Source organism: Leucopleurus acutus (assembly GCF_964270905.1).
Source record: "Leucopleurus acutus genome assembly, chromosome: 7".
NCBI lineage: Eukaryota > Metazoa > Chordata > Mammalia > Artiodactyla > Delphinidae > Leucopleurus > Leucopleurus acutus.
The window spans coordinates 103928030-103954356 of NC_139150.1; the positions used below are offsets into that span (position 1 = coordinate 103928030).

At 39.1% G+C, this 26327-nt stretch overlaps 1 protein-coding gene across 2 annotated transcripts; it reads left to right on the top strand.

Moving 5' to 3' along the window:
• The first annotated feature begins 830 nt into the window (after positions 1-830).
• BNIP3L (BCL2 interacting protein 3 like) lies at positions 831-26327 on the top strand. Of its 2 annotated transcripts, none has more exons than XM_082843285.1 (6): positions 831-1004; positions 8265-8448; positions 12673-12745; positions 17762-17865; positions 17984-18133; positions 25701-26327. In XM_082843285.1, the coding sequence occupies exons 1-6, from the start codon at positions 905-907 to the stop codon at positions 25747-25749; spliced, it is 660 nt and encodes a 219-aa protein (XP_082699411.1). In that variant the 5' UTR covers positions 831-904; the 3' UTR covers positions 25750-26327. The 2 variants fall into 2 exon arrangements, with proteins under 2 accessions (XP_082699411.1, XP_082699412.1); XM_082843286.1 differs by lacking the exon at positions 831-1004 and adding an exon at positions 7417-7498.

A 26327-nucleotide genomic window follows, 5' to 3' on the forward strand; every position in this document is an offset into this window, starting at 1 on the left:
ATATAAAAATAATAGATCTCATTGCCTGAAAATTTTAACTTCAGCAAAGTGAAACAGGTTAAAAGACAAATGAGAAAAATAGATGTCACACATAAACGAAACCAAGGAAACGATAAAGACATGGAGAGAGGAAGTAGGTGGAATGTTTAGGAACATAGTTTACTGTCACCCACGTAAACGAAACATGGCTTGCCATGTCAAGTCCCAGAAATGGGTTAAGTGATGGGATGTGGGTGATTATTTTCTTCTCTATGTTTTCCTGAAATTTTCCTTTTGTTTTTTTTAACAATGATTGCGTGTTGTTTGTAATTAATTTTTTAAAAAATTGTTTAACAACGAAAAAGTCTGGCCTGCCTTACATTGTTCACTGGCGTGTCAGCGTTCCACCAGCTTTATTTCAGTTTTATGACAGGGAGGCACGGGGACTTTTGCTTACTTTGTGTCACCACGATACCTATTACAGACTGAGTCCTTACAGATATTAAAAAAGAAATGCTCACGTATTGGATAAATAACGTTGGTCCTGTAGGTGTGGGAGACCTGCGTGCCAGCACCTGAGGGCCTTGCACTTCCTCATTACACACGTCTCCCCATCCTCTACCCCACTTCCAGCCACATACCTCACTCCATCCGGCCGGTACAAATGACAGGCAGGAATTCATTCCTGGCGCGCGCGTCAGCGTGACTCCCGCGTCTCCACGTCTGTCGCTCGCCTGGGAACGCCCCCGCCCCGCCCCGTCGCTTGTTGTGTTGTCATCACGTGGCCGGGGCGGGTCCTGACGTCAGGGCCAGGGGAGGGACTGCGCAGGCGCAGAAAAGGGGGCGGGGGACTCGGCTTGTTGTGTTGCTGCCCAAGAACCAGAGACGGTCCTGCTGCGGTCGCACCTCTTCCAGCCGCCCGACAATGTCGTCTCACTTAGTAGAGCAGCCGCCGCCCCCGCACAACAACAACAACAACTGTGAGGAAGGTGAACAGTCTCTTCCCCCTCCAGCCGGCCTCAACAGTGAGTACTGGGCCGGCGGGCTCGGTAAAGGGGATGGGGGAGGAGGAGCTGCTCGGGCCGCTGCCGCCAGCTCCGCGCGGGGAGCGGGAGGAGAAGGCAGCCCATTGGTCAAGGCCTAGGATGTGCGGATGACTGACAGCTCCCGTCACCTGTCAGGAGGAGTTGCTCCTGTCTTCCTCCAGACCTGGCTCAGTTCCTTCCTGGGGTCTTGGGTGGGGGGCTGCTTGGGTTCGCCGTTGGGAAGGGTAGGTGGGTGGGAAGACGAGGGCGTCGAGCGGATCCCACCTGTGGTGGGCCCCTGAGCGGAGCCAATCGGGGCGTGGAGGGGCGGGCCTTGGGGCGCGGGGAGGGAGGGTGGGCGGAGCGGGCCGCCAAGTGGACGTGGGCAGGGATGGGGACGTGCGGCGGGGACGCCAGGGGATGGACGCGGGCGGCGGACTGAGAGGAGGGGGCGGGCGAGGGACGGGCGGGAGGTCAAGTGTGCGGCAGGCCTTGGGCCAAGCCCGGCTGACCCCACCTCACTGGGTCGGCCTTCCCCCAGGGCTCAAAATGTGAGACCTCTGGTTGCGTTCCTTTGTTAGCACGAGCTGGCCAGGAGAATTATTTGGTAATTTAGTGGTTACTTGTATCACGTGACGGGGGGTGGGTGTGAGGAGGCTATACTACTTTTTTTTAAAGATGTTTCAGAGTTGCTCAAGTAATTTTTTTTTTTTTTTTTAACATTGGGGTTGTGTGTCCTGTAAACCTGCTTACGAACAGCTTCTTGAACCATCCCAGATTGCACAGATCACGGAGTCTGGGGCAATGAATTTTCAGAAACGGGATTAAAAATACATTGGTACACTGGGGCGGTTGAAAGTTAATGGCAGTATCGAATTACGACCAACTACAGTTGCTTTTGCTAACATTCTGGTGCTTAGACATCTTGTTCTAAGGTGATTCCCTGTTGTCTTTAAAGCTCGCTGGAAGCCTTGGAAAGGTTCTTGCCTTAACCTTCCTGTAATTTACCTTTTGAAAGAGGTGGTTGGGACAGTTAGCGTATGGCCAGATGAAGTCGTTTAAAAATCAGTTGGATGCTTAAATGACATTTAAAGGCACTCTAAGATCTTTCATCAGAGGGAGGTGTTCCAGCGTGGCCTAACAATTATTTTAGGGAAGAGAGTTCCTGTCCTCACAAGATGTTTTCATTGCTTATTCTTCTTGCTCCATCTTTTGATTAGGTGATTCTTTAAATGTTGACTTTTAAAAACTTTTAAGTGTCTTATGTTCTAGAATGTAAGATTTAGATATTATTTCCCACAGTAAATTAAGATTAATTTCTGTGTGTTTTAATGTTCTTTGCTTCACATATTAATATGCATTTTAAAATTAATTACCTGTATTTAGAACCATGTGATTTTAGAACGGGAAGAAACTTTAGCGATAACTGTCCACTTTTATTTACTGGTAGAGAAACAGGTCTATTTAGAATGGATAAAAAACAAGGTTCTACTGTATAGCACAGGGAACTATATCCAATCTCCTGGGATAAACCATAATGGAAAAGATACAGAAAAAAAGAATGGGTATATGTGTATAACTGAGTCACTTTGCTCTACAGCAGGAATTAGCACAACATTGTAAATTAACTCTACTTCAATAGAAAAAACAAACAGGTCTAGAGTGAAGTGTGTTGTCCAAGTTCATGGCAGGCTAGGTCCTAGAGCTGAGGTTTTACTTTCACCCGACTAGTGTTGCTTTCAGGACACTTCTTTTCATTGGCCCACAATCCCCTGATTATGTGTGTTTCTTATTCTCTCAGTGTATGCCACCTAATGTATAGAGGTGACCTGCCTATCGATCTCTTTTTAATGTACTGTTTCTTAATTGTATTCCAGTTTTCTGTGATACTTACAAGTTGGCTGTTTGGTTAGTATGTGTACCCGACTTCACAGAAAGCAAAGGAATTTTTCTTTTCCTTTGACCATGTAACAGAAAAATGGGGTTGAGCTCTGTGTGATGGTTTTCCTCCGTGTCCTGACAGACCTCTGAGGTCTTTGATGTCCTTGGCCAATCAGGTACTGCTACGTTTGTATTAGCTCTTACAGAAGTGCAAGAATGCTCAGCCTGTGTGTGATATCAAAATGTTGCTTTGGGAAATCTGCTAGATAGAAAGTATTTTATTTGAGCTAGGGTGAGCTGCTTTTAAATGTTACTGAAAAGCTTTCAGATAAGTGCCATGTTTCATTACGCTCCTTTCGCCTTTTACTCTTTTTTAGCTCATTATACAACACTGGACTGAACAAAACAAGAAGTCTTATTGATTCCTTCAAGTGATTTTTGGGCACTGAGCAAAACAACTTATTCGGGCATCTAATACTATCCAAATTGCTGATAAGTTGAAGTTGTTTGTTGCATAAAGTTGCACAACTCTGAAAAACAGGAGATGAACTCATTGTACAGATTATCTCTGGCTTGGGATTTTATCTTTAGTTCAGGGGTCAAAGTTTTAATAGAAAATTATTGAAATATTTGGAATAATGAAACCGTTCTCTGATTTTTTTTTTTAAGTTTATCCTTGTATGGGGACTGTTTGCTTTCATTACAAATTAGTGGACAAATATCTGAACTACTTCCAAAGTTAAAAGGATATTTTCCAGTTGATAGTTTTATTCTAGAGAAAACTATCAAGTTACTTAAGAATATTGGACATTTATGTCATAAAATTCAGTAGGTAATATGAGGAAAATTATGGTAGTAATAAAATTCTTGTTATTGTTTCACGTAGGAAGTGCAGCCTTTTTTTTCTTTTTCTTTTTTTTAGTACAGCCTTTTTTATCTTTTTAAATATCTACAGCTATGATGTACTTGCTTCCTCAGTTATGGCAAGAAGGCTTTTAAGGCTATGACACGTGAAACTCCAATGCCTTATAATACTGGTTTTTTTTTAGAAAAATGTTAGTGAATGTTCTCAGTCTGGATTCCAGCATCAGGTACTTGAAATAAAACACATGTTTTGAGGAGAGAAAATAAGACATGATGAAATGTGTTAGCCCCGGTTACGATGAGTTACACATGGAATTGAAAAGTTGGGGAAAGAATGAGAAATACTCTTTTTCCTTTTCTCCCTTCCCCCATTCCCTCACTGTCCTTGCAAGAGGATTAAACTGGTGATTATAAAATTATAAAGAGTAAATACAGCATACAGTCATGAATGCAAATCACAATTATTGGACCAACCTTCACGAAGAACTGTATTACAGAATGTAGAAGCATGCATCTCTGAATCCTCTTAGCAGTTCTCAGACTTAAACTAGAAAATAGCTCCTGTAGTGTGTATATGTACCACCTGGCTTAAGAGAACGATTGTCAGTTTGTAAGTAGTCTTTTAATATAGTGGAGCCTCCAGTTTTTAATTTTAAAGCTTAATTATTAGGAAGGGAATTCACTGTGAGATTTTTTTCCTGCATTGTATTGCTTGGACAGCACAGTCCTCATGTCTTATTTCCTTTCCAAGTAAGAAGGGACTTCATGAGGATTGGTAGTGTTAGAACGTCAAGAAATTCTGAGGCTATAAATCAGGAATGAACTAGGAGATGAGAAAAAGGTATGTGCAGTTCAACTATTGAGAAAGATAAGTTTGATTTTTTCCACTTTACTCAAAAGATAAAGCTAGTATATACACATTTTTTTTCAGATCTAAATTTTTTTTTAATTCTTTATTGGAGTATAATTGCTTTAAGTATGTAAACATTTAATGGATATCTATGTCCTGACTTTCTCTGCAGAACTGATTATTTCCATAGATGATATTACTGGAACAGAATTAAGAGTTAAAGGAAATCTACCATTTTAAGGCTTTTAATGGGCATTGCCAGATTACCCAGCAGAATGTTCATGGAAGTCCTGGTTGTAATAACAAAATATTAGAAGCAATCATTTGGATGATGATTAACCATTGCCATTTGGATAATGGTTAAAGCATGGTATATCTTTATGACGGGATGCAGTGCAGTTCCAAAGAATAAAGTAAGGCAATATATATTGACATTGAAAGACATCAACGAGTTGTTAGATAAGAAACACTATTTACAGAAAAATATATACAGTACAATTCCATTGTTTTTATTTGTAATAACAAAAGCAAAACACAAAAGTATTCTCTGGAAGTCTACATATGAAACTGTTAAAAGCAGTTTCCTTTACGAGTAGGAATGAGAGGTTGGGAGGAGAGGTATCAGTTTTTTTCCTTCACATACTGATGTTTACATTTTCAAGGAATGCATTAATTTTGTAGTAAGAAATGTTTTTAAAAGATACTGAGTATAATTATAATAGTAACTAACACATAGCACTTGTTACGTACTCGGAACTTTTCGTTGGGTTTTATTCCTGTCATCCTCCCAACAGCCCTAAGAGGTAGATGTGGTGTTTTGTGGTTTTTTTTCCACTATGTGCAGGCAACCATTCGGTGTGTGTTTTTTTTAAATTGAGGTGTGACATATAACATTAGTTTCAGGTGTACAAAATAATGATTTTATTTATTTTTTCATTCATTTTGAAATGACCACCACAGTAAGTCTAGTTAACATTCATCACCACACAGAGTTACGAAAAAATTTTTTTCTTACGATGAGAACTTCTAAGATCTACTCTCTTTTCTTTCAAATATACAATACAGTTATTAACTGTAGTCACCATGCTGTAAATTACATCCCCAGGACTTATTTCTCTCCTGACTGGAAGTTTGTACCTTTTGATCACCTTCAGGTAGACACAGTTATTATCCCTGTTTTACAGATGAGAAAACTGGAACACAGAGAGGTTAAGTGACCTGTCTAGGCTGTGACAATCTGATGTGATAGAAGGGGAGTCTGGGACAACTGGACGTGATAGAAGGTAGAAGGAGAGTCTGGCTTCAGTCTGTGGTCTGAGCCACTATGCTAATACATGCCCTATAGGTATTGTCTGCCTTGAGTAGAGGTGCCTTCAGTTATGTTACAGAGTGTTAAGGCAATTACAGGTCCTTTTCACTAAGCTTTTCTGGGTGAGTCTCCTCAAGTTCCTACATTGTGATTACTTACATACATTTAATGTAGAAGGTAGAATTTAGATATGGGTTTGGAAGTCCTTCAAAAAAGCAAGGTTTTGAAAACCTGATATTGTTACAGCCTTTTTTCTCTCTGATCAGCTGCTTCAAGTGAATGTTAATTGTATTTTAGAGAAGACTGGCTTCCACGGAGACCCATCTAGAACTCCTGGTTCCTTAGTTCTGCTTCTGCCAGAGCACCTCCAGCCTTTTATTTTTTTCACATTGGGCTTCTGTACAAGAACTGGTCCCACTGGTGTAGAATAAATTGGACAGTCCTAGAAAGAGTGGGAGTAGGAAAAAGACAGTTTGTTCATCATATACCTCTCTCTCTGTCGCTCTTTTCAGTTAAAATATTTTGTAGAGCTCTAAATTTAGGGATGCTCGTGGTATATTTCTTATGCATTCCGGAGGCACTCCACAAGTATTTAGTTAAATGACTTTCAGTGTTAGATCTATCTTATTAGCTTTGCTAGTTGAATTTCTTCATCCATTTTGAATACTGCCTAGCCTGTGTCCATTTTTGTGTGTGGACGGAATGAGACCGTGGAGATGTCATGGAGTTGTGTTGTTTGGCAGTACAGTCCCAAAGAATGGGGGGTGATGATGGGACTCTGACAGCCACTGGGACCACCTTGGAGGGGAAGGAGGGAAAGGGTAACTTCACTTCTATGGAGCAAATGCTGTTCTAAGTACATTACAAATATCAACTCTTTTAACTAGTGTATTGATGAGTATCTCCTGTTTACTAGGCATTTTACCTGTGTTACTCTATTTAATCGTCACAGCAACCCTGGGGGGAAGGTACTATGTAATCATCTCTGTTTTACAAATGAGGAAACTGAAGCTCAGAATGTCATAGTAAGTGGGAGAGTCAGATTTCCAACCAGGGCTACCTTTGAGCTTTTCCTTTGTAGACGGGTGATGTTGAGTTCACTTCTGGGTCTGGATTAGCGGTAATCTCATTTTAGGGTTTGGGCCTGTTATTCTGATTTACGGATGGAAGACTGTTCTGCCACAGAACTCTAACACTTCTGCTTGGAGTTTAGAGAAATGGCTCCACCAACCTGCTTGGTTATGTTTTCTAAAACAAAATTTGTTGTAAGGAATGGAAATTAGAAAAAACATACACCACTCTCTTTTTGTTATGAAGTTGTTTTATTGGCTACTGTTGTCAATGCTTATTAGAATGAAAGGACCTTCATGTAGTCAGCAAACTCATGGAGCCAGTATTTTCAAGACCAGTCCAAATTACCAGGGCCCCATCCTTTCCTGTGGCTCCACCCTCTTTGACTGTTCCCCTGAGGCAACGTCAGTGTTGCCCATAGCAGATGCCTGGTTTTCTGCCCCAAACCAACGAGGCTTCATGAAAACCCTAGAAAGTGTGAACCTGTGGGAGAGAAGAGAGAAAAGGCCAGCTTGCAAGGTATGTTTAGTGCATAGAGAAAGGAGAAGTAGAAAGAGGGAGGCATAAAGGAAGGGAAGAAGCTAATGTGTGGGATAGGGATAAAGCTTTTTTTTCAGGGTTTTTAAGCATTCTCACCTGATTTAGTTAAGAGGCAGCTGCATTCATTTTATGCTCCAGACTTGCACACAAACAGAAATGTTGATGATTGGATTTAAGTTCCCTCTCCAGGAACGTCTCAATTGTTTGTGCTAATTAAGGCACAGTGGTTAACATACTTAGATGACCTTTACGACGTTTCTAAATACAGGTGGAGAGGACACAACTAAATAGCTGAGGTAGATGGAGAAGATACAACTAAATAGCTGAGGTAGACTGTGGAAAAAATATATATGTAATTAAAATATTAAACGTAAGTACCCTGTCTGGTAATAAAGTAGCTGTTTATTTTTTGAAAAGCAACCAAAAATTTTCAGTAACGTATTTATTGTATGTAAATTAAGTTTTAACCAGAGAGAAAACTGGCTGAAAGACACATCTTCTACGATACTCATTTTAAAGGTCCAGCTTCTTCTAAATCAGTTGATTGCACGAGCTCCTTCAGGAACAGAACTATATAGCTTTTCAGACTTTTATTGCTCCTTGTTTATTTTCTTCAGAATACTTTGGCATTTGCTTTGAGGCGAGCCAGAATTCTTATCTGAATTCACCATATTCACATGCTGTGTGCACACGAGAGACTCCTGTTCTGCTGTGGTTAACTGCAGTTATCTGACTTGTCCAACAGGTTCCTGGGTGGAGCTCCCCATGAATAGCAGCAATGGCAATGATAATGGCAATGGGAAAAATGGGGGTCTAGAACACGTACCCTCCTCATCCTCTATCCACAATGGAGACATGGAGAAGATTCTTTTGGATGCACAACATGAATCCGGACAGAGCAGTTCAAGAGGCAGTTCTCACTGCGACAGGTAAGTGAGATCCACGTTTTGGTGGAATTCTGGAAATGGAAGGGTTGCAAGGTTACTTCCCACTAGAAAAAATAAATTGCTTACATCTTCATGTGACAAAATTTACAACTCCCTTGCAAGGTTACTTCCCACTAGAAAAAATAAATTGCTTACATCTTCATGTGACAAAATTTACAACTCCCGATTTCTTGCAGCATGTGTGTTTAAATCAGATAGCCAATTGACAAGGACATGAGTGCCCACTTTCTCCTCAGATTAAATCAGTTTCCTTAGATTGTGTCGTTTTCAGATGTTTACTAGTTTAAAAGTCAGCGGTATAAATGTTTACTTACAGAATTAATCTAACTTTCTCCCCTTTTCCTTTGTCCTTTCACAGCTCTCTTTCTGCCTCAAATACAGTTACCTCTGTAATCTCTGTCCTCGCTTCTAGATTGTGAGGCTTTAAAAGGCAGGGGTCCTGTTTCATCTCCTCTGTACCCTTGACAGTCATGATGCTGGTATACAGTAGACATTCAGGAAATGTTTGAGTCGCAGGAGGTACAAGTTGATTCAGCTTGTTGTATAGCAGTATTTGCATGGTGGAAGCACCAACTAAGGTCTGTAAAGATAGTTAATTTTGAAGGCGGCCATTGCATTTCCTTAGAGCTCAGAGGAAGTTTTGTTTCAGACCTCGTTTTTCTATATTTGGCTTGGGGAGACATTCTTCAATTAAGGACTGCATGTGGTGAAAGAGTTACGAATACAGACACGTATGAGGAGAGTGAAACTGCGTTGTTAGTTTATATTTCAGTACAAGCTTCTCTTTTTCCAGAGGGACTAGGTATTACATGACATAGTGGTATATTGAACATTCTTAGACCAGTGACAGCCATAGTATTAGCATTCTGGGGTACTGGATGATCTTCTGGCTAATTAAGAGTTCACTGTTATTGGCCATGTAGAAAATGCAGATACACAGGAAATAGACTAAGGGGACATCTAAAAATGTAAACAATGATTATCTCTAGGGGATGGAATGATGGCCATTTTTCTTCTTCCAAATTTTTATACTTGGTAAAAATTGTGTGTGGGGTACATATTATTTCTCATCAGAAAAAGCAGAAAAGGAGAATCAAGAGTTAAATCATGTTCGAAGTGCCTGCGTGACTTACGATCCACCGTTGTCACCAGGGCCGCAGAGGACGGGTCTGACGGCTCTCTGGCACACCCACCTCCCAGTCACATCACTCACGTGTCCCTGTGCTTCGGAAGAGCCGGGATGGCTCTTGTCATGAGCAGAAGCAGAGCAGATGGCTCTTCTCTGAGCAGCTTGCCACCAATTCTGGGAGCTACGACATTAGTCTGTTTTTTGAGAATCACGTTTATATTATGTTACATTTATGTTATGAGACTCACGGGTGGGTTTTCTGAAGTTTTCTGCTGCTTATGGGCTTGTTGATAAGCCTTTTATTACATGTTCAAGTACTGGTGAGTCCCTTAACCTGCCGTTCACTCGGTGCTGTCATTGAGCAGAGATAAGATCACCTGCCCGGCCTTCTGGTCATCTTATGTCATTTCTGGTTGCAGTTATACTTGTGGTCGAACACGAATTCATCTTCCCGTGATCACGTTTCAGTTAGGTTTCTGAACATGTAAATCGAGATGTGGCGGGTGCCCTGGGACACTTTCCTGTTCTCCGCTTACACATCTTCAGGCTCTGGGTCACTGGTCACGTCTCAAGGGAGGCCTGGAACTCTAGCTCAGTAATGCTCTCCTGGGATACCTAACACTTGAACATTTAAGAATGTCTTCACAGTTCATGTCATCTGAATTGCCAGCATCTCTAGATTTGAGGTTGTGAAGCAGTGCTTCTTGTAGGCAGAAATGTTTTAGGATTGTTGGCTATTCGTCCCCAAGCTAATTTATGTATATTTTCATACATATTTAAAAATTTAAAAATTATTCCGTCAGTATATTTTTGTCACTGTGGTGGTTGTTAGAAGAGACGCCCCTGTGTGTTTTGCTTTGTGCTCCAGCCTATTGTAGGAGTTTCCAACCTATTGTAGGAGTTTCCAACCTACACACTATATTCCCACAGGGAGCTTTTAAAAATACCAGTACACAGACCCCATCCCTAGAGAATCTCGTTCTGTTGTCGAGACATGAGAAAATTTTTTTTTTTTAAAGAAGATGTTGGGGTAGGAGGTTTTATTTATTTATTTATTTATTTTTGCTGTGTTGAGTCTTCGTTTCTGTGCGAGGGCTTTCTCTAGTTGCGGCAAGCGGGGGCCACTCTTCATCGTGGTCCGCGGGCCTCTCACTGTTGTGGCCTCTCTTGTTGCGGAGCACAGGCTCCAGACGCGCAGGCTCAGTAGTTGTGGCTCACAGGCCTAGTTGCTCCGCGGCATGTGGGATCCTCCCAGACCAGGGCTCGAACCCGTGTGCCCTGCATCAGCAGGCAGATTCTCAACCACTGCGCCACCAGGGAAGCCCAACATGAGAAAACTGTAAAAGCTCCCCAGCTGATCCTAACGTGAGCCAGGATAATAATGCATCCCAAATGGATCAGTCTACCAGTGATGTTGAGTATTTGTCTAAGCGAGCTTGGTGCCAGTGGTAAGAAGAGTGTAAAGCAGAGCTGTGCTTCTCTTGGCCTTTTGACTTGGTCATTCTGCTGCCTTGACCTGGTCATGGTTCTGTAAGGCTGGTCCTTAACTTGACCTCTGGCTGTGAATCCAACAGTGTTATGAGCATAATAACAGTATACTGAGGACAACCAGAGTCCCTCGTTCTACTTGGTTCCTGTGCTATAGCCTGAGATTTCTCATTCAAGACAAAAATTTTCTAAATACAATAATATGGTGGTTTGGTATGGAACCAGTTTTTCACTTTTCCTTCCCCCACTTCAGAATCTCCTACATCAGTTATAATCGTCAAAGACTGGTGATCTTACTTACTTTCCAGTCAGTCTCACCAGCATCTCTATATATTACCATTGGACACATGCTCTTGACAGCGTTGATAGTTAATATCTATTCCTCTGAGCAAGTTAAGCCTGGAGCATCCTTCATGCCCACTTGAGTTTACATTTGGGGAGGTGGGGTGTGTAGTGAAAGATCTAGTGACTCGCTGTGGTTACACAAGGAATCATTGATAAAGCTAAGAATAGCACTTAGCACATTGTATTCATCTCTTGTATCAAGTACAGCTTGTGACCATGTATCTTTGTCTAAAAATGTATCTGTAAATTTTTATAGTTCTGGGAATATATCTTGTACTTGAGAAAGGTTATCACTTGCTATAAGTTTATATAATTCACTCTGAAATATCTCAAAGTCAGTATTTCAAAAGTAGGTAAAATAGTGGTTCTCAAACTGTTTGGGCTCAGTACTCCTTTACACTTGTAGTAACTATTGGGGACCCCAAAGATCTTTTGTTTATGTGGGTTATATATTTTGATATTTACTATATTAGAAATTAAAACGGAGAACATTAAAAAGATATGTATTCATTCATTCAACAAGAAGCCTATTACATGTTAACATAAGTAACTTTTTTAAACAAAATTTACCTGTTGTCCATAACCAAAAAAATTAGTAAGAATAGTGGCATTGTCTTACGTTTATGCAAATCTCTTTAATATCTGGCTTAATAGAAAACAGCTGGATTCTCACCTGCTTTTACATTCTTTCTATGTGTATATGCTATTACACATAATTTAGCCTTTGGAAATTTTCACTGTACACACATGGCAAAATGAGAATGAAAAAGGCAAATAAATCCTGATAGTATTACGAAAACAATTTTAACCTCAAAGACCCTTTGAAAGAGTTGTTAAGAGCCGCTTTCACACTTTGAAGATAGCTGGTGAATTGTTTAACGATGAAAGAACTTTGAGAAAAAGAAGCCCAAGCTAGAGTTTCTGAATTTGAAGATCATTTTACATTTATTGGAAAAAGAGTAAAAATAAGAAAATGTGACAGTCTTGTGTCTTTAGGTAGTATTTCCGTTGCAGATTTATCATTGCAAAGGAATTTATCACCACTGAAAAATTCTAGAACATTTGGGAGTAAGGGTGCTCAATTTCATTTTTTCTTACATGGGGTTGTGGTATACTTTCTGATTTGCTGCTTTTTCAAAGACATACCACTATAACTTTTAATTTTCTAATTTCCAATAGAGGCTAATTTATTTGACAAAATGAGAATTAAAACTAATGGCTATAAATGTGTCTTTCTCTTCTAGCCCTTCCCCACAAGAAGATGGGCAGATCATGTTTGATGTGGAAATGCACACCAGCAGGGACCATAGCTCTCAGGTGTGTGTGTATGTTTGTTTATTTTTCTGATTTGCATTAGATAATTAGGAAAAATGCAAATCTCTAAGTCTGTTTTGCTGAAATATAGTAAAGAATATGAAGACTTTAAAAAATTGTTAGAACAATGGAATATTACTCAGCCATAAAAAAGAACGAAATAATGTCATTTGTAGCAATGTAGATGGACCTAGACATTGTCATACTGAGTGAAGTAAGTCAGAGAAAGACAAATATATGATATTGTTTATTTGTGGAATCTAAAAGGTATAAATGAACTTATTTACAAAACAGAAATAGAGTCACAGATGTAGAAAACAAACTTATGGTTACCAGGGGGAAAGGGATAAATTGGGAGATTGGGATTGAGATATACACACAACTGTATATAAAATAGATAACTGATAAGGACCTACTGTAGAGCACAGGGAACTCTTCTCAGTACTCTACAATGACCTATGTGGGAAAAGAATCTAAAAAAGAGTGGATACATGTTTATGTATAACTGATTCATTTTGCTGTGCACCTGAAACTAACACAACATTCACAACATTTTAAATCAACTATACTCCAATAAAAAATTTAGAAAAATACTTTGAAGCCATTTTAAGTTATTCAGTTTCTGATGTTGGAATTTATGCTGCTGTGGTCGTCGTCATGCTCCTTTACAACTAAGAATTTGGGGTCCTAAAAGAATTGGGAAATTCTTGTCTATAATGTGTCATTCCAATATTCCAGGCTAGTTTCTTGAGTTTATAAATAGAAAACTGAGGCACATGTCTTATTTAAGGTCACAGAATAAATGAAACGGAAGGTTGTTGTAGAACCAGGTGTGAAAACTTTTTTGCGTCTGAAATCAAATCAAGCTAGGGACAAAATTCACCTAAATTATGCAGGATTCCTTAAGGTAAAGAAGTTAAATATAGTTTCACAAGGAGTTGACATGTTGGAAATATAGATGGATATAGTATTGAAAGCTTACAAAGGTTTTTATTGTAAAACTTGGGATAAATAAATAATTGTCGTTAATGATTTAGAATGTTCATAGCCAGCCCTTGACTTTATTGATGTGTCAGATCACCTGCAAGTGTCAGAGTGCAAATTTTTTTTATATATAAATTTATTTTATTTATTTATTTTTGGCTGTGTTGGGTCTTCGTTGCTGCACCTGGGCTTTCCCTAGTTGTGGCGAGCGGGGACTACTCTTCGTTGCGGTGCGCGGGCTTCTCATTGCAGTGGCTTCTCTTGTTGTGGAGCCCATACTGGCTCTAGGCATGTGGGCTTCAGTAGTTGTGGCATGTGGCCTCAGTAGTTGTGGCTTGCGGGCTCTAGAGTGCAGGCTCAGTAGTTGTGGCGCACGGGCTTAGTTGCTCCGTGGCATGTGGGATCTTCCCGGACCAGGGCTCGAACCCGTGTCCTCTGCATTGGCAGGCAGATTCTTAACCACTGAGCCACCAGGGAAGCCCAAGAATGCAAATTCTTGAGAACAGGAGGCGTTGTTTTTTTCTCCCATGTTAAGGTACTTGAAGAATATATGTTGAGTGAATGTTTGAATGAATGCTAACAAAAACTTTGTTTTGCAGAGTTCTCACTGTGCAGTGTCCTGGCTCCCTTTGCACTGGAAATATTTTGCATGTTACCTTGGTTCCACCCAGTATTCTTTCTGTTTAGGAAGCTGCACACTTTCTCCCTACGTTGACTGTGCTTTATTTGTGCTGTTTTCTGAAACCTAGAAACACTATGGGACGGAATACTAATTTATTTTATGATGAACTTTATACTGTAGAGAAACTTGTAGTAGCAAGGCTACTACAGTCAATTTAAACCAGGTTACGTTTTTGAAAAGGCAATCTAACTCCTATAAGAAAAACATTATATCCTTTAGAGTAAGACTTTTAGTAAGAGAGAAATCAATAGGAATAATATACTTGAACTTTCAAAAAGCCTTTTGCATTGCTTGTTTCTAATTGAAGAAATGCTAATTCAAAAATTAGTTACTTTAGGGTTTGGGAAGGTGGATTTCTTTTTCATGAATTAGAAGGAAGCTTAGGGTTAGGAAACAGTTAAAAACAGTTAATAAAGGACTTAATGGTACTTGCTCTTATTGAATTTTTTAGATTGTCTACATGAGGAATATATGACATTTTTAGCCTTTTTAAGAGGAGGAAGGAAAGAAGCTAATATTTACTAGATACATTCCAGGTGCAAAATTTTTTTTTTTTAATTTTTTCCCACTGTAATGTTCTCAGCCCAGTGAAAGAGGTGACATAATGCCCATGAATGAATTGGAAAAAATGAAGCTGTGTCTTAATTAAGTTACTTACCTAAGATCAAAAGCAAGTAAGTGATAGAGTCAGGACTGAAACCAGGGCTGTCTGGGCCTGTGGCCCCTGTTCTACTAAAATAAGTCGATGAATGGGATTGATTTCAGAAGAGCTCACAAGGTCGTGAGAATGAACTAAAACACATGTCTGGTGAGTCATGGTACAAGGAAGCCTAAGGTGTAATGCCTTTAGGAAAAAGTTGTTCAAACTGGACTTTTAGGATAATGGTCCTCAAGAGTCAGTTTTGTAGCAGAAAATAGACGGTAGATTGTCTCTCAGAGGCGTTTTTCAGTGTGTTTCTGGGACCAAATAGGCCAGCACAGGGTCGGGTGTCATTGGAAGATGATACAAAGTGAAAATGTCTTCCTTTTCCCTCCTGTAAAACTGTGGTTTATCTGTTCTGTGTTATGTAGTTTAATATCCACATTTAGAGACCTAAGAGAGCTTGAGGTGCGCCAGAGAAGGAAAATGTAAGTGATTAGAAGGTAAGGGACTGCCCATGATAATAGGCTGAAATGATCAGAATCTTCTGTCTGAATAGTTGTAGCTGTGGAGCGAGGGTTATTGATTTGGATAAAGGCATGAATATTACTTCATTAGACTAAGTGCATTTTTACCATATTCTGAAATTCCAAGAATCAGAAGGCAATTTAAGGCCTAAAGCTGGCAAATGTAAGATTAATAAAAGGAAGCACAGGGCAGTAGTGAATGAGGAGAGCTTACAATCCTTATTCTTAAGGTAAGCATTCTAAACTGATCTGGGAAGTTTTTGTGTTTTTTTTTTTTTAATAATAGCCCAAAGATCATCATCTTTAAAAATTAGAGTAAAATCTTATTATATTTTCATTCTTTTGGAAAGTATGAAATACTAGCTTGTTCACACATTTAAACCTGAATCTTTGAGCAGTTTTAGAAGCGACATTTAAGACCCATGTTGGAAACTGAACAGAAGTGACCTGCAGTGTGTTGAATGAGATATTGTGTGGCACAGGCTGATCTATAAGTAAATTGTAACAATTTATCGTTTTTGATTTAGGGTATTTTCAGATTTACTCCAGAGAGCCAACTCATGATTCTGAGTAATCTCAATACTCAGTGGAACAAACTTAATCCTAAAGGCTCCATTATGTCATTCAGTGGTATTTGCCAAGTCCAGCAGAACTAAATAAGAATGATAGTACCAGAGTAGCAAAAATCCACAGGGATTTTACTTTCTGTTTGATAGCAAAAGGGACCATCTATATCTAGAGATTCTCTGAAGCTACCTTCCTGGAGCAGCTGTTTCATAGAGAGTTTTCATAACTACCTACAAAAAAGAATGAAAGTTTGAATTCTATCCAAACAAAATAACAAATCAAAATAATGCTTAGCTTTGAGACCCTTTGGTTTGAGGTCATAGCATTATATTCCTTAAAACTGAATAAATAATGCTGTGTCATTTTTTAGGAATTTCTCGTCCCTGTGGGGTCTGGAAAGAGAAGCTATTGGAAATTTTGATTGATCTTAGCCTGAAACTTTAGGTTATTATCATTAGCAAGGAGAAGGACTTTTTTAATTTATTTGATGTGAAAGATGTCCAGTTCTTACTCTGTATTAAATAAATTACTCTTAAAACTTTTGGCTTAAGTAGTTTTTTTTGTTTGTTTGTTTGTTTGCGGTACACGGGGCTCTCACTGTTGTGGCCTCTCCCGTTGCGGAGCACAGGCTCTGGACGCGCAGGCTCAGCGGCCATGGCTCACAGGCCCAGCCACTCCGCGGCATGTGGGATCTTCCTGGACCGGGGCACGAACCCTTATCCCCTGCATCGGCAGGCTGACTCTCAACCACTGCGCCACCAGGGAAGCCCTGGCTTAAGTAGTTTTGAATAAACCTTGGAAAATGTTTGGATAGCAATTTGTCTAAAAATCTCCTTCTAGGGAGTAAAACCTAATGCCTAAGAGTAGGGGCTATAGAGACCATTTGCCTGGGTTTGAATACTGGCCCTGCTACTTACCGCATATAGAAACTTGGGCAGTCACTTAATTTATGTCTCGGATTCCTCATCTGTAGAATGGAATAGTAATAGTTCCTTTTCTTACAGGATTGTTGTAAGGTAAAGGTTAATTCATGTAAAATGCATAGACTGATGCTTGTCTCTAGATAAATGCTTAATAAATACTAGTTATTTTAAGTTATTATAAATTATTTACTTCCTCAGCCCAACTCCCAGTTATTTATTTTCTCATTACTTTATATTTGTTAGCATATACTTTTTGATGTTCCCCTTTGTTTTTAATTATGAAAAATTTTGAATGCATACAAAAGTAAAGAGGATATTACAATGGCCCTTCATACACGTATCACCCAGATTCAATGATTATCAATGTTTTCCACACTTTAGTTACACTGTATCCCCAAATATACTTTTTTCAGATTCATATTCTTTTTTTTTAATTGAGGAATAATTCAAATCTCAGGTTTATATGCTGTGTTTAGACATAACAGTGAAACTCACTCAAGTTTTTTTTAAGATGTTAAATACTCTGATCTTAGATCATTTTGTCAGCCTTTTTGGAAAAATGACATCTTTCTTACATAAAAATTATTGATGCACAAGCTTATGATTTTTGTATATTTTCTGTCTAGATTTATCTTCTGTAGTAGGAAGGATCAGTCTCTTTTTCTCCTTTTTTAAAATGTGAATTCTCCTTTACAGTCAGAAGAAGAAGTTGCAGAAGGAGAGAAAGAAGTGGATGCTTTGAAGAAAAGTGTAGACTGGGTGTCCGACTGGTCCAGTAGACCTGAAAACATTCCACCTAAGTAAGTCAGTACATGGTTCTTTTCAGTGGACACAGTGCATGTAGTGTGGGCCTGCTAATTCCTGAGATATTTTCAGCAAATGCATTTCTGACACCTGCCTCTGCATTTCTTCCCCCAGGGAGTTCCACTTCAGACACCCTAAACGTTCCGTTTCCTTAAGCATGAGAAAAAGTGGAGCCATGAAGAAAGGGGGGATTTTCTCTGCAGAATTTCTTAAGGTGTTCATTCCATCTCTCTTCCTTTCCCATGTTTTGGCTTTGGGGCTAGGGTAAGTATTGGTCAGTGCCTGAAGTTTCTTCCATTCATTTTATTCACAGATTTTATTTCCAGCTGTAAGAAATATACGTGAAAGCAGTTTGTGTTGTTGTCCTTTTAATGTTTCAGCACAAGTGGGATGAACTCAAAAGAATTATTGAAGTCGATTCACTTTTGGTGTATAGGGTTCCCCCCGCTCTCTGAAAGTAGAGCATGTCTATGAAACCTTCCGTAAGCTGAAATGGTATAAAGCGAAAAAGCAATTACCTTAGGACACATCTTGCTAACTGATGCACAACATACATCGAGATAAAGCACAGATGCTCACAGATGCAGTTCAAAGCTATGGGAGCTGGATGCTGAGGTGCTGAGTGTGGTTCCTGGGAAGGAGGCGCTCTCACTGCTCGGAGTGCGCTTCCTCTGTAACAGCTCGCTGCAGAACCATCGCTGAACACTTCACTTTTTGCCTTTTTTTATAAAAGTGAAAATCCTCTTCGAATTCCTTTCAGTTATCGAAAACAGGTACTAACATAGGTCTAACCTACATAACGAAGTAATGAAAAGCAAACTTTCGAAAAGCGGGGGATACCTATCCAATAAGCATTTTTAAGAGTAGAGTTTTTTCTTATTTGAAAATAAGTTGTTCATATGATTTACTACCCTAAAGGTTCATTTTAAAGTGAGCTCTTCTATATTTGATTTTTCTTTCTGGGTCTTGTTGTTGTTTATAAATTTCTCAAGATAAGCTGAGTTTTAAAGTAAAGTAATCATTAGTGTATAAAGTTGGCGTTGATGTGAGCATTTCTCTTTCCCAAATGGGAAAATATACCATTTTATCGAGTAGCCCTTGAGTGCAACTGGAAAGCTGGTTGGGGTTACTACTGTTTTCTCTTTGTATTGACAGCATTTTTCTTTCCTTCTAAAATTGACCCCACATTTACCTGCAATTCATTAATTTTTCAGGGATTTCTTTTTTTTTTAAATAGATCTTTATTGGAGTATAATTGCTTCACAGTACTGTGTTAGTTTTGGTTGTACAACAAAGCGCATCAGCCATATGCATACACATGTCCCCATATCCCCTCCCTCTTGAGCCTCCCTCCTACCCTCCCTATCCTACGCCTCTAGGTCATCGCAAAGCACGGATCCCGTCTCCCTGTGCTGTGCTGCTGCTTCCCACCAACCAACTATTTTACATTCGGTAGTGTATATATGTCGACGCTACTCTCACTTTGCCCCAGCTTCGCCCTCCCACCCCATGTCCTCAAGTGCATTTTCTATGTCTGCCTCCTTATTCTGCCCTGCAACTAGGTTCATCAGTAACATTTTCTTTTTTTTTTACATTCCATATAGATGCGTTAGCATACGGTATTTGTTTTTCTCTTTCTGATGTACTTCACTCTTCAGACTCTCAGGTCCATCCACCTCATTACAAATAACTCAATTTCGTTTCTTTTTATGGCTGAGTAATATTCCATTGTATATATGTGCCACATCTTCTTTATCCATTCATCCGATGATGGACACTTAGGTTGTTTCCATCTCCAGGCTATTGTAAATAGAGCTGCAATGAACATTTTGGTACATGACTTTTTTTGAATTATGGTTTTCTCACAGTGTATGTCCAGCAGTGAGATTGCTGGGTCATATGGTAGTTCTATTTTTAGTTTTTTAAGGAACCTCCATACTGTTTTCCATAGTGATTGTATCAATTTACATTCCCACCAACAGTGCAGGAGGGTTCCCTTTTCTCCACAGCCTCTCCAGCATTTATTGTTTGTAAATTTTTTGATGGTGGCTATTCTGACTGGCATGAGGTGATACCTCATTGTAGTTTTGATTTGCATTTCTCTAATAATTAGTGATGTTGAGCATCTTTTCATGTGCCTCTTGGATCTGTTTGTCTTCCTTGGTGAAATGTCTGTTTAGGTCTTCCACCCATTTTTTAACTAGATTGTTTCTTTTTTTGATATTGAGCTCCATGAGCTGTTTGTATATTTTAGAGATTAATCCTTGTCTGTTGTTTCATTTGCAAATATTTTCTCCCATTTTCAGGGTTGTCTTTTTGTCTTGTTTATGGTTTCCTTTGCTGTACGAAAGCTTTCAAGTTTAAGTAAGTCCCACTTGTCTATTTTTGTTTTTATTTCTGTTACTCTAGGAGGTGGGTCAAAAAAAATCTTGTTGTGATTTATGTCTAAGAGTGTTTTTCCTGTGTTTTCCTCTTAAGACTTTTATAGTGTCTGGTCTTTTAGGTCTTTAATCCATTTGGAGTTTATTTTTGTGTATCGTGTTAGGTAGGGTTCTAATTTCATTCTTTTGCATGTAGCTGTCCAGTTTTCCCAGCACTGAAGAGGCTATTTTTTCTCCATTGTATGCTCTTGCTTCCTTTGTTGTAAATTAGGTGCCCATATGTGCGTGGGTTTATCTCTGGGCATTCTATCCTGTACCATTGATCTATATTTCTGTTTTTGTGCCAGTACCGTAATGTCTTGATTACTGTAGCTTTGTGGTGTAGTTTGAAGTTGGGGCGCCTCATTCCTCCAACTCCGTTTTTCTTTCTCAAGATTGCTTTGGCTGTTCGGGGTCTTTTGTGTTTCCATACGAATTGTAAGATTTTTTCGTTCTAATTCTGTGAAGAATGCCATTGGTAGTTTGATAGGGATTGCATTGAATCTGTAGATTGCTTTGGGTAGTATAGTCACTTTCACAATATTGATTCGTCCAATCCAAGAACATGGTATATTTCTCCATCTGTTTATGTCATCTTTGATTTCTTTCATCAGTGTTTTATAGTTTTCTGAGTAAAAGTCTTTCACCTCCTTAGGCAGGTTTATTCCTAGGTATTTTATTCTTCTTGTTGCGGTGGTAAATGGGAGTGTTTCCTTAATTTCTCTTTCTGATTTTTTGTTGTTGGTGTATAGGAAAGCCAGAGACTTCTGTGCATTAATTTTGTATTCTGCAACCTTACCAGATTCATTGATGAGTTTTAGTAGTTTTCTGGTGGCATCTTTAGGATCTTCTATGTATAGTATCATGTCATCAGCAAACAGTGACAGCTTTACTTCTTTTCCAATTTTGTATTCCTTTTATTTCTTTTTCTTCTTTGATTGCCGTGGCTAGGACTTCCAAAACTATGTTGAATAAGAGTGGCAAGAGGGATATCCTTCTCTTGTTCCTGATCTTAGTGGAAACGCTTTCAGTTTTTCACTATTGAGTATGATGCTTGCTGTGGGTTTGTCATATATGGCCTTTATTATGTTGAGGTAGGTTCCCTCTATGCCCATTTTCTGAAGAGCTTCTATCATAAATGGGTGTTGAATTTTGTCAAACGCTTTTTCTGCATCTATTGAGATGATCATATGGTTTTTATTCCTTAATTTGCTAATGTGATGTATCACGTTGATTGATTTGCATATACTGAAGAATCCTTGCATTTCTGGGGTAAATCCCACTTGATCATGGTGTATGATCCTTTTAATGTGCTGTTGGATTCTGTTTGCTAGTATTTTGTTCAGGATTTTTGCATCTATGTTCATCAGTGATATTGGTCTGTAATTTTCTTTTTTTGTGATATCTTTTTCTGGTTTTGGTATCAGGGTCATGGTCACTTCGTAGAATGAATTTGGGAGTGTTTCTCCCTCTGCAATTTTTTGGAAGAGTTTGAGAAGGATCGGTGTTAGCTCTTCTCTAAATGTTTGATAGAATTCGCCTGTGAAGCCATCTGATCCTGGACTTCTGTTTCTTAGAAGATTTTTAATTATGGTTTCAATGTCATTACTTTCTATAGGTCTGTTCATATTTTCTAATTCTTCCTGATTCAGTCTTGGAAAATTGTACCTTTCCAAGAATTTGTCCATCTCTTTATGATTGTCCATTTTATTGGCATAGAGTTGTTTGTAGTAGTCTCTTATAATCCTTTGTATTTCTGCAGTGTCAGTTGTGATTTCTCCTTTTTCATTTCTAATTTTATTGATTTGCATCCTCTCCCTTTTTTTCTTGATGAGTCTGGCTAAGGGTTTATCAGTTTCATTCATCTTCTCAAAGAACCATCTTTTCGTTTTATTGATCTTTGCTATTGTTTTCTTCATTTCTGTTTATTTCTGCTCTGATCTTTATGATTTCTTTCCTTCTACAGACTTTGGGTTTTCTTCTTTCGCTAGTTGTTTTAAGTGTAGTGTTAGGTTGTTTATTTGAGATTTTTCTTGTTTCTTGAGGTGAGATTGTATTGCTATAAACTTCCCTCTTAGAACTGCTTTTGCTGCTTCCCATAGGTTTTGGGTCGTTGTGTTTTCATTGTCATTTGTTTCTATGTATTTTTAAATTTTCTCTTTGATTTCTTCAGTGGTGTCTTGGTTATTTACTAGCACACTGTTTAGCCTCCATGTATTTGTATTTTTTACAGTTTTTTTCCTGTAATTGATTTCCAGTCTCATAGCGTTGTGGTCAGAAGAGATGCTTGATATGATTTCAATTTTCTTAAATTTTCTGAGGCTTGATTAGTGACCCAAGGTGTGATCTATCCTGGAGAATGTTTCATGTGCACTTGAGAAGAAAGTGTATTCTGCCACTTTTGCATGGAATGTTCTATAAATATCAATTAGATCTGTCTGGTCTGTTGTGTCATTTAAAGCTTGTGTTTCTGTATTTATTTTCTGCTTGGATGATCTGTCCATTGGTGTAAGTGGGGTGTTAAAGTCCCCTACTATTATTGTGTTACTGTCAATTTCTCCTTTCATGGTTGTTAGCATTTGCCTTACGTATTGAGGTGCTCCTGTGTTGCGTGCATAAACATTTGTAATTGTTATATCTTCTTGGATTGATCCTTTGATCATTATGTAGTGTCCCTCCTTAACTCTTGTAACAGTCTTTATTTTAAAGTCTTATTTTATCTGATACGAGTGTTGCTACTCCAGCTTTCTTTTGATTTCCATTTGCATGGAATATCTTTTTCCATCCCTTCACTTTCAGTCTGTATGTGTCCTAGGTCTGAAGTGGGTCTCCTGTAGACAGCATATATATGGGTCTTGTTTTTGTATCCATTCAGCCAGTCTGTGTCTTTTGATTGGGCCATTTAATCCATTTACATTCAAGGTTATTATCGATATGTATGTTCCTCTTACCATTTTCTTAATTGCTTTGGGTTTCTTTTTGTGGGTCTTTTTCTTTTTTGTGTGTTTCTCGCTTAGAGAAGTTTCTTTAGCATTTGTTGTAAAGCTGGTTTGGTGGTGCTGAATCCTCTTAGCTTTTGCTTATCTGAAAAGCTTTTGAATTCTCCATCAAATCTGAATGAGATCCTTGCTGGGTAGAGTAACCTTGGTTGTAAGTTTTTCTCTTTCATTGCTTTAAGTATATCCTGCCACTACCTTCTGGCCTGCAGAGTTTCCGCTGAAAAATCAGCTGATAACATTATGGGGATTCCTTTATATGTTATTTTTTGTTTTTCCCTTGCTGCTTTTAATATTTTTTCTTTGGATTTAATTTTTGTTAGTTTGATTAATATGTGTCTTGGTGTGTTTTTCCTAGGGTTTATCCTGTATGGGATTCTCTGTGCTTCCTTGACTTGGGTGACTATTTCCTTTCCCGTGTTAGGGAAGTTTTCAACTATAATCTCTTCAAATATTTTCGCAGACCCTCTCTTTTTCTCTTCTTCTTCTGGGACCCCTGTAATTCAAACGTTGGTGAGTTTAGTGTTGTCCCAGAGGTCTCTGAGACTGTCTTCAATTCTTTTCATTCTTTTTTCTTTATTCTGCTCCTCAGCAGTTATTTCCCCCATTTTGTCTTCCAGCTCACTTATTCGTTCTTCTGCCTCAGTTATTCTGTTATTGATTCCTTCTAGTGTATTTTTCATTTGAGTTATTGTGTTGTTCATCTCTGTTTGTTTGTTCTTTAGTTCTTGTAGATCTTTGTTAAACATTTCTTGAATTTTCTCAATCCATGCCTCCATTCTGTTTCTGAGATTCTGGATCACCTTTACTATCATTACTCTGAGTTCTTTTTCAGGTAGGTTGCCTATTTCCTCTTCATTTATTTGGTCTTGTAGGTTTTTACTTGCTCCTTCATCTGTGACATATTTTTTTGCCATCTCATTTTTTTTTTTTTTTTTTTTTTAATGAGTGGGATTGTGTTCCTGTCTTACTGGTTGTTTGGCCTGAGGCTTCCAACACTGGAGTTTGTAGACTGTTGGCTAGAGCTGGGTCTTGGTGCTGAGATGAGGAACTCCATGAGACCTCACTCCGATGACTATTCCCTGGGGTCTGAGGTTCTCTGTTAGTCCAGTGGTTTGGACTCGGATCTCCCACCACAAGAGCTTCGGCCTGACCCCAGGCTCGTGAACCAAGATCCCGCAAGCCGCCGGTTCACTTTGTGCTTCTCCTGTCTCCTTGGGCATCAGAGTCCCCCACCAGCGGCCAGCAGGCGCCCTAGTTGGGGGGAGACTCCAACTCCGCATCTTCCCACACCACCATCTTGACTCCTCCAGGGATGTCTTTTAAATTCTTCTTTTTTTCTGGATTTGAACAATTGAGGAAATACACTTTTGAAATATTTTAGGAGTTAAACACTTGTGGTTAAATATTTTTAAGACATATCTGCTCTTCTCTTTGAGCATGCCCAGTGGGTCCTCTTCTGTATATAATGTGCAGAAGAAGTACAGCATCTCTTATCTTTCCTCTAAGGAGCTCAGCATATGGGAGAGATGTTCACAGTAATGAACTTGGAAACGTATGTGACTTTCCCACACACACCTCCTGCCTTTCTGGGTGCCTGATCTGCTTTTGTGAGGGTGAGCACAGTGATGGCACGCAGCAGAACGGGGGGAATGTGAGAATGCTGTGTGGGGTAGGAGTTCACATTCCCCGGCAGCATTGACTGCACACTAGTTCATCTGCCCTCAACAGGTTGGCCAGCTTTTGTACCTTGGAGGAACTCTTCCTTTTATGAATCTTCAGACTGTTTCTCTTGCTGGTGTAAGTGTAACAGTTGTTATAGACGAATGTAGAAAACAAAAGGATTCTAAAAAGTAAAGTTGGTTTTATTACGTTGGGGTGTGAGGCTGGTTCCATCTTTTCCTTAACTTCCCTTCTGCTTCTGTTATATAAGGGTCAGACACTTGCTTGGCATGGGAAAGTAATATAAGGCCCTAATCCTTAAGAGTTAAACTGTTAATAAGAGCATTTTAAAGCACTGGCAGCTTTGTAATTTGGTATATTACTGTATTTTGTGTCTGAAATATCAGTAGAATTTTTTTCCACCACAGCGGACCGTCTCAAAGGAGGTTAGCTCTGCTTTACTCTTTGAAGGGATCTGTTCTCTCTGGCTTTGCTTTGTCTAATCACTGCCCCAGTGATGTCCAGTCCTGCCCAATGAGTAAACATAATCATATAAAACCAGTTTAGCTGGCTGATGACTAGCTTTAAGTAAGTCAGTGATGATTTCAGGGTGTTAGGGAACTGTACACACGGACCTTTAGAGCCTTGTACAATGACTGAAAATTCTCATTTGTAAGTACAGTTCAGCCTGTGGGCAAGTTGGTATAGAGCTGCTGAAACAGATGAAACATGATATACTGTGTTTCCTTTCAGCATCTACATTGGAAAACGACTCAGCACGCCTTCTGCCAGCACCTACTAAGGGAAAAGAAGAGCCCCTGGGAAAGCGTGTGACTTGTGAAGTGGTGTATTGTCACAGTAGTTTATTTGAACTTGAGACCATTGTAAGCATGACCCAACCTACACCCTATTTTTACATATCCAAGTTCCAGTAACTCTCAAATCCAGTATTTTATTCAAACTCTGTTGAGGCATTTTACTAACCTCATTCCCTTTTTGGCCTGTAAAACACTTTAGAATTTCCTAACAGAGTTTACTGTTGTTTAGAAATTTGCAAGGGCTTCTTTTCTGCAAATGCCACCAGCAGATTATAATTTTGTCAACAATGCTGTTGTCTCCTTTTAGGTACCACCAGACTTAGACCTGCATCATTCATGGTATAAATTTTACTCTTGCAAGATAACTCCCATCTTTCTCTTAAAGCAAGACCAGGTTAGCAAATGATATAAAAGCTTTGTTGTTGGTTTGTTTTTTTTTTTTTTCAAGACAAAGGCAAGCTTCCCTAAGCTTGAATTTATAGTTATTAAAAAAGAAAAAAACAAACAAAATAGGACACAAGAAAAAAAAATATCCTGGGCAATAAAAACTTATTTTAAACCA

What these genes read in the sequence shown, in the direction of transcription:
- BNIP3L (XM_082843285.1), top strand. Translation starts at nt 905, where the DNA reads ATGTCGTCTCACTTAGTAGAGCAGCCGCCGCCCCCGCACAACAACAAC. An exon ending in CCCTCCAGCCGGCCTCAACA is followed by an intron (nt 1,005 to 8,264) that starts GTGAGTACTGGG and finishes CTTGTCCAACAG; the next exon opens with GTTCCTGGGTGGAGCTCCCC. An exon ending in GCAGGGACCATAGCTCTCAG is followed by an intron (nt 12,746 to 17,761) that starts GTGTGTGTGTAT and finishes TCTCCTTTACAG; the next exon opens with TCAGAAGAAGAAGTTGCAGA.